The 8,632-nt window shown below is 46.5% G+C and overlaps 2 protein-coding genes across 3 annotated transcripts in view; both read left to right on the forward strand.

Moving 5' to 3' along the window:
* The window catches only part of LOC309358467 (methanethiol oxidase-like), a 29,986-nt gene extending 25,961 nt beyond the window's left edge, over positions 1–4,025 (forward strand). For both annotated transcript variants that reach the window (XM_081891611.1, XM_081891610.1), the window contains exons 10-12: positions 1,457–1,549; positions 1,638–1,756; positions 3,535–4,025. In XM_081891611.1, the coding sequence (XP_081747737.1) occupies positions 1,457–1,549; positions 1,638–1,756; positions 3,535–3,697 (375 nt within the window). In that variant the 3' untranslated portion in view covers positions 3,698–4,025. The remainder of the gene's footprint in view (positions 1–1,456; positions 1,550–1,637; positions 1,757–3,534) is intronic.
* LOC309358499 (methanethiol oxidase-like) overlaps positions 1–8,632 on the forward strand; it is a 183,623-nt gene that overhangs the window by 71,486 nt on the left and 103,505 nt on the right. The gene's annotated exons all lie outside the window — the stretch shown is intronic.

Genomic DNA, 8,632 nt, shown 5'->3' on the forward strand with positions numbered 1-8,632 from the left:
TGACCCCTTGCCAGACTTTGTGAGGTCCCCAGAAGCTTCTGGCTAACCAGGGTTGAAAACAGGATACTTGGCTAAATGACCACAGAATTCTTATCACATCCACATTCTTCTGTTACACCTCAGGGATGATGATAATTAATAATAATATTTTATTACTCATACCCCACCCATCTGGCCGGGCCTCCACACCCACTCTGGGTGGCTTCCAACAGAATATTAAGAACACGATAAAACATCAGTGTAATAGTTCTAGGGGTTGCTCGTGCGTAAGTTGTCGCTACTCCTGGCTAGGTTACCTGGGTGAACCCTTTCTGTCTGGACAGCCTTTCACTTCGTGGCTGTTTCAGTCGCTGTCAGAATCCGTCAGTGGGCGTTTCTTGAACTTCTTCCAGCAAAGGAGTTCTTTGACGCCTAATCTCCTCCTACTCTCCCTGCGCGGAAGTCTTCTGCGCAGGAAAGGTGTGGGCAGCGGAGGACCCGTGCTCTCCCCACTGGTGAAGAGTCCTGGAGCCTCCTCTCCAATTCCCCCTTCTGCCCCCCTTCTCCGCTGGTGTTACGCTGATTTCCTTCCCCAGCAGATGGGCTGCCTCTCTCGCTGCTGGGACCCTCTCCGGCATCCCTCGGGAGCCCTGCCTCCGCCTCTGGCTCCGATGGCAGTTCCCTGACAATCAGCCATGAAAAACTTCCCTAAACAGGGCTTCCTTCAGACGTCTTTTAAACGTCAGGTGGTTGTTTATTTCTTTAACATCTGATGGGGGTGTGTGTTCCACAGTCTGGGCACCACTACTGAGAAGGGCCACAATCAACACCCATCTGTCAATCCCTGGACCTCACGACGACAACTGGGGATTTAAAAGTACCTCGCAGGGAACAAAACACAGTTAAAATGGAGGAAAAAGGCTCTGTTTTAGCAGGGGGTTCAATGTTCCCGGAACTCCCCACTGCTGCTCTATTATTATTATTATTATTATTATTATTATTATTATTATTATTATACTGCCCTATACCTGGAGGTCTCAGGGCAGTTCACATAAAAACATCACAGTATATAAAATAAAAATAAAAGCAATAACCCAATAATACACCCCCCCAAAAAAGAGCCATATTTTAAAAGGGTATGTGCTGTTGATCAGGTCAACCAAAGGCCTGGTTAAAAAGGAATGTTTTTGCCTGGCTCCTTAAGGTGTATAATGAAGGCACCAGGTGAACTTCCCTGCTTCCCCCAAGGAATCATGGGAACTGTAGTTTCCCCCCGTGGTGCTAGAACTCCCAGCACCCTCCTCAAACTACAGTTCCCATAATTCTTTGCGGGGAAAGCCACATGTTTTAAAAGTGTACAGCATGGATATGACCTTGCCAAGCCAAACAGCTCCTTGGAAGATGCTGTTCCTCATGAGCTCAGCTGATTGTTTCTCTCTTTCTCTGGGGTTTTGGGGAACTTGTTTCTCGCCCCCAGGTGTTTGTTGGCGGGAACATTTACAAAGGCGGCGTGGTGACCGTCCTGGAAGACGATGAGCTGGACTGCCAGCCCGACCCGTTTATGATCCAGGTGAGTGAACCTGGAGCTGCAAGGGTGGCGAGGGAGCGGGAGGAATCCAAACTGAACCTTCCTCACCCCACATTTCCTCTGCCTTTAGGGAAAGAGGGTCTATGGCGGACCTCAGATGATTCAACTCAGCTTGGATGGCAAGAGGCTGTACACAACGACCTCTTTGTACACACCTTGGGACAAGCAGTTTTACCCTCAGATGGTCAGGTAAGAGCATCAAGCAGCTAACTGGCTGATTCCGCCCCTTCTTTCCTGCTCTGTACTGAAATCTGGTATGTGTGTATCACAAGTTCAGGGGGTTGGATTAGATGACCTTCGGGGGGTCCCATCCAACGCTGCAATTCTGTGATTCTTTAAGTGACAGGGAGATGCTAGGGATTGAATCTGGCACCCTCTGCAGGCAAAGTAAGTGCTAATGCACTGAACTATGCCCCTTCCCTTAAATATAAAAGCAAGATTCCAGTCCTCATGGCTCTTTTTCTTAAAACATATTTTATTAAAGCTGAAATATACTCGGAGTCGAGAGTGGATTTCATGCTCTTTATTCAGCTCATAGTAGTGAGGAGGAATGGAAGTTCCCCCAGAATGTCTGCTTTATATACATTATTTACACAATCAATAAGTCTTTCCATCTTGGTCCACACAAGAGCCTCTCTACTGTGATCATATATTAAAATAGTATCCCATACCTCTTTGCTTATTGTGTATACGGTCCTCGTGGTTCTGATTAACGGTCTGATTTAAGCAGGAACACAGGGATATGCCTTGCACTGAGTCCTCCCCCACAGGCATCTGGTCCTGTCTGCACTGACCATAGCTGTCAACTGTCCTTTATTTGGCGGGAAAGTCCCTTATCCCAGCGTCGTGTCCCACTGCTGTCCCTTATTGATGATGTCCCTTAAATTTCCCGGGTTTCAAAGGAAGCAGCCGGCCAGGGAGGAGGGAGGCTCCAGCTGTGTTGCTTGGCTGCGTTGCTCACCCAATAAGGAGTCTAAGAACGACTGGGGGGTGGAGCTTGCATGCCTTGTGCCGATCAAATCGGCCGCGTTGCCTGGGGACTCACCTTTGCTCAGCGCTTCCCAGCAGAGAGGTGACGGTGGTTTCCCTTGCTGCATCCCCTTTGCCGGGTTGCTGCGCTGTGGGAACCACCGCTTGAGGCTTCGTTTGGCTGATGGCTAGGCTTTCTGCCTTTGGATCGGAGGGGCTCAGAAGTTGAACATACCTGTGCCCCTTGGGAAATCCCTTATTTTGGCTGCTGATCCCTTATTTTCGAGGCTGCTGGTCCCTTATTTTCAAATCTGTAAGTTGACAGCTATGGCACTGACCGGCAGCATCCCTCCTGCTTCCCGGCACAGAGTCTTTCCCAGCTGTACCTCAAGATGCTGGGGAATGAATGAACTTTATTACGGTCATAGACCAGGATGAAAAAAACACACACATATAAATAAAATAGCAGTTAGGATTATTATTATTTTAACCGATAATTTTTAGAGCAAATAAGGACAAAGAAACAAGCATAGGATAAAACATCCGAATAAAATACAAAATTTAAACAAAGATAATGGATGGATAAAAACTGATAATTAAAACAGATCAGAACTAAAAACAAATAAAAACACGCAGTTAAAACAACTGTAAGAGCTTAAGAACTAAAAGACTCGCAGTTAAAACAACTATAAGAGGCTGCAGAGTAGAAGCCTCTGAAATAGAGGGCACTCACAACATTAGAAACTGATGTGCTAATATGGTTAAAACAGACAATTAAAACAATGTACAACACTAAATTTAGAAACAACGTGCAACAATAAACTGTCCCAGGGAGTTGACTCAGAGTCACCCATGGAACTGAGTTTGGGGATTTTCGTGCCGGATTATTTTGGGTTGGGCGATGGTCTGCGCCTACAGATTTGTATGCTGGGGGAATGGATCTGCCTGCCAAGCGAAGGATCTGCCTCTGAGCTCCTTCTTGCCTTTCCCTTTTGCAGGGAAGGCTCAGTCATGCTGCAGATCGACGTGGACACCGAGAACGGCGGCCTCTGTGTGAACCCGGACTTCCTGGTGGATTTCGGGAAGGAGCCCTTCGGTCCTGCTCGCGCTCACGAGATGCGCTACCCCGGGGGAGATTGCACCTCGGACATCTGGATCTAGGCGGATCTAGGTGATCCGGGCAGGCATTTCTCTCCCCTCCTTCCTCCTGCTAAGCTAATTTTACGGAAGCTTCTCTTCGTCACAGGTTTCAACCCTTTAAAAATGTCTGTATGCACGTGCTGAGTCATGGGAGTCCCTCTCTCTCCTGAGTCAGCGGTTTTCTTCCCTGCCTGCCTCCAAAGTATTTTTTTTAATATGTATTTCGTACAACAATAAACCGGTCTAAAGGAGAGAACTTCATAGGGTGGTTTTGGCACTCAACTCATTGCATGACAAGACTGTTGAAAACAGAGCTTCAGAAAATGAATAAACATTTTTAAAAATCTCATATGCTTGATACATGGTCCCTTCATTAATGGGTAGCAGGTGGTCTGATCGTCTCATTTATTTACATACCGTATTTTTCCATGTATAAGACTAGGGTTTTTTCCTTTAAAAATAATGTCAAAAATTAGGGGGCGTCATATACAGTGGTACCTCGGGTTACAGATGCTTCAGGATACAGACGCTTCAGGTTACAGACTCCGCTAACCCAGAAATAGTACCTCAGGTTAAGAACTTTGCTTCAGGATGAGAACAGAAATCACGCAGCGGCAGTGGGAGGCCCCATTGTCTAAAGAACAGTTTCAGATTAAGAACGGACCTCCGGAACGAATTAAGTTCTTAACCCGAGGTACCACTGTACACAGACATCTCCCCATTTTCTTAAATCTGAGTCCCCTAAAATAGGGGGCGTCTTATAGAAAAATACAGTAACTGAAAAAGGGAAACTGGGAGGTATCAAATGGGCCACGTTATTATAATATTTATTTATATTCCACTTTTTCCCCAGACCAGGAGGACTCAAGGCTGATTAACAGAAATCAAAGCAACACAGTTAAAATACAGAAAACTAAAAATATATAAAAGATAATAGTTAAAAGGTAATTAAACTGTAATAGAATTAAGACAATATAGCATTCCTCATAAGGCTTGGTTTCCAGACTCTTGGTCATCTTGTTCGCCCTCCTCTGCACATGTTCAGCTTGTTAACATTCTTCTTAAATTGTGGCGCCCAGAACTGGACACAGGATTCCAGGTGTGGCCTGACCAAGGTAGAATAGAGTGGCACGATTACGCCCCTTGTTCTGGACACTATACCTCTGTTGATACAGCCTAGAATTGCATTAGCTTGTTTTGCTGCTGCATCACACTGTGGACTCATGTTGAGCTTGTGGGTCCCCCAAGACCCCTAGATCCTTTTCACAGGTACTACTGGCAAGCCAGGTGTCTCCTACCTTATATTTGTGCATCTGGTTCTTCCTGCCTAAGTCTGTTGGGTATGTTTAGCTTGGGAAACGGGAGACTGAGGTGGAATTTAGGTAAAGGGTAAAGGGACCCCTGACCATGAGGTCCAGTCGTGACCAACTCTGGGGCTGCGGCGCTCATCTCGCTTTACTGGCCGAGGGAGCCGGCGTACAGCTTCCGGGTCATGTGGCCAGCAGGACTAAGCCGCTTCTGGCGAACCAGAGCAGCGCACGGAAACGCCATTTACTTTCCCGCCGGAGCGGTACCTATTTATCTACTTGCACTTTGAAGTGCTTTCAAACTGCTAGGTTGGCCGGAGCAGGGACCGAGCAACGGGAGAAGAAGGAGAAGAGTTTGGATTTGATATCCTGCCTTTCACTCCCTTTTTAAGGAGTCTCAAAGAGGCTAACATTCTCCTTTCCCTTCCTCCCCCCCAACAAACACACTGTGAGGTGAGTGAGGCTGAGAGACTTCAGATAAGTGTGACTGGCCCAAGGTCACCCAGCAGCTGCATCTGGAGGAGCGGAGACGCAAACCCCGTCCCGGTTGGACAGTGTTCTCAAAGCTACCAGCATGAGTTTGACCAAACTGCGGGAGGCAGTGGAAGACAGGAGGGCCTGGCGTGCTCTGGTCCAGGGGGTCACGAAGAGTCGGACACGACTAAACAACTAAACAACAACACAACAACAACAACAACAACAACAACAACAACAACAATAATAATAATTTGTATTTATACCCCGCCCTCCCCAGCCAAGACCAGGCTCAGGGCGGCTAACACCAGGTATAAAAACAATTGATTAAAATGCAACTTAAAAACAAGATTAAAATACAACATTAAAATGCAGCCTCTTTTCAGTACCCATTTCCCATGCAGAAGTTCCCAGGTTCAGCATCTCCCGATATAGGTTTGCGATGCTCCCTGCCTGAAACCCAGGAGATCTGCCCTCCCCATGCCTACAAACACACCCTCCAGACCCAGAGGAATGGGTGAGATCCACAGTTTCTGCAAGCTCATTCATTCCTGGGGCTGCAGCGTCACCTGGTGCCCAAACAGCCACTTAGCAATTTAAACCGCATCCTTCCTGGAACAAAAAGTCCACCCAGATCCCTTGCAGGTATAGGGATCCAGTATAGGGATCCAGTCTAGTATAGGGTCCAGCCCTCTGGCACCCTAAATTGTCTCCCTCCATTATTGCTGAGATCCAGGGGAGACTGTCCTTAAACCACTTCTAGTTCTTGACGGAAGCAAATAGCTGTGCGTGATAAATTTTGACCCAGCCTGCATTTAAAGACAAAGCTCCTGTAATTTGTACTTTCTGAAGCAATCTGCAAACTGCACACTGCAGAACATGCCCTTTTCTTAATTTCGCAATGCAGCCAAGTAATGGGTGCAAAGATGCAGTGCTTTTTTTTCTTCTTAAAAAAATGTTTAGGGGTACTCTCCTTTGGACTCGAGAAAAACCACCATTCTATCGTTCAAACTGGGAAAAATAAATACGGTAAATGGACCAAAGTACAAAGATTCACATAAAGTTTAGGGGTATGCGTACCCCTGCGTCCCTCTGGGGGGAGGGGGAAAGCACTGCAAAAATGGGTATGCAAAGGTTGAATGAGACAAAGAGTGCATGTTTTAGTGAAATGAGCAGGCAATAGCCATTAAGCCGCTTTGCAAGGGTTATTTTATTTATTTATTGCCTCCATATTCCATTCCCTGCTCCCTTCCCGGAGCTCAGGGCGGCATGCATGCTCCCCCCACACCTAATTTAATCCCCACAACCACTCTTGTGAGGTAGGTTGGGTAGAGAGGCAGGATCTGGCCCATGGCCACCTTCATGGCCGAGTGGCGATCTGAACCCAGGTCCAACCCTCTAAGCACCACACCACAACTCTCTTTGTCAAAAATCACATAGAAAAATATTTAGATGGGGGGGGGGGTAAATGGAAGTTCTCGGGATCGTTTGGTGCTCTAGATGTGCTTCAAGTGTATCACAGGATCGTAGAGTTGGAATAATAATAATATAATAATAATTTATTATTTATACCCTGCCCTTCTGGCTGGGCCTCCCCAGCCACTCTGGGTGGCTTCCAACAAAATATTAAAACACCATAATACATCAGACATTAAAAGCTTCCCTAAACAGGGCTTCCTTCAGGAGTCTTCTGGAAGTTGTTGTTCGTTGACATCTGGTGCGAGGGCATTTCACAGGGAAGGCGCCACCACCGAGAAGGCCCTCTGCCTGGTTCCCTGTAACTTGGAAGGGGCCCTGAGGTCCCTCTAGTGCAGGGGTCAGCAAATTTTTTTCAGCAGGGGGCCGGTCCACTGTCCCTCAGACCTTGTGGAGGGGCCAGATTATATTTTCAAGAAAAAATATATGAACAAATTCCTATGCCCCACAAATACCCCAGAGATGCATTTTAAATAAAAGGACACATTCTACTCATGTAAAAACATGCTGATTCCCAGACCGCCCACAGGCTGGATTTAGAAGGTGATTGGGCCGGATCCGGCCCCCCGGGCCTTGGTTTGCCTACCTCTGATCTAGTCCAACCTTCTGCAATGCAGGAGTTTTGCTCAACATGGCGCACAAACCCACAACACTGAGATTAAGACTCTCATGCTCTACCAACTGAGCTAAGGTGTTTACACGGCCTAAGAGTGCTTTACTGCCATGACCGTAATTAAATTGATATGTCGCCCTATACCTGCAGGTCTCAATATAGAACCACAAAATACATACCGTATTTTTTGCTCTACAAGACTCACTTTTTCCTAAAAAGTAAGGGGAAATGTGTGTGCGTCTTATGGAGCGAATGCAGGCTGCACAGCTATCCCAGAAGCCAGAACAGCAAGAGGGATTGCTGCTTTCACTGCGCAGCGATCCCTCTTGTTGTTCTGGCTTCTGAGATTCAGAATATTTTTTTTCTTGTTTTCCTCCTCCAAAAACTAGGGGCGTCTTATGGTCTGGTGCGTCTTATGGAGCGAAAAATACGGTAATCAAAATATAAATGGAAACAGCCAAATAACCCCCCTCAAATAAAACCCCACCAAAACCCACACACAAACATAAAAACAGTTAAAAACAACTTTTAAAAAGAAAAAAAACACAGTTAAAAAGCAGTTTGAAATAATGTAAACAGTCATATACTGTACTTTGGATCACTGGTCTTCACTGCGTAGGTCAGGACCCCTTAGTGGGTTTCTGCCTGATCCAAGGTGGATCACAGGAACACTACGGCCAGGTGGATAGATGCCAAAAAGTGAGGAAATAGGCCTCTAAATGCACGTTTGGCTTAAAAGCAATCTGAAAAAGTTGGTGATCCCTGGTTTAGATGTATTATGTGGCCGTGTGCTATGCCTATAAGGATGCGGGAGCAAAAGGACCAGCAAATGTGGATGCTGGCGCTACAATTCCCAGCACCTTGAACTAAAATTTCCCAGTGTTATTTCGTGATCCCCATGACCAAATAACACGGGGAATTGTAGTTCAAGGGTGCTGGAAGTTGTCCCCTGCATTAAATGTATGGAGACCACAACCGAGGTGCCTGCCCTCCCCCTGCCAAAAAAAGTATGATTTTCCAGAAAGAGGAGCGAGGGAAAATGGGAATAAATAGAGGACAGTTTGAAAATGACTTTTTGTGGATAGG

Source organism: Podarcis melisellensis (genome assembly GCF_964234715.1).
Source record: "Podarcis melisellensis genome assembly, chromosome: 16".
NCBI classification, from domain to species: domain Eukaryota; kingdom Metazoa; phylum Chordata; class Lepidosauria; order Squamata; family Lacertidae; genus Podarcis; species Podarcis melisellensis.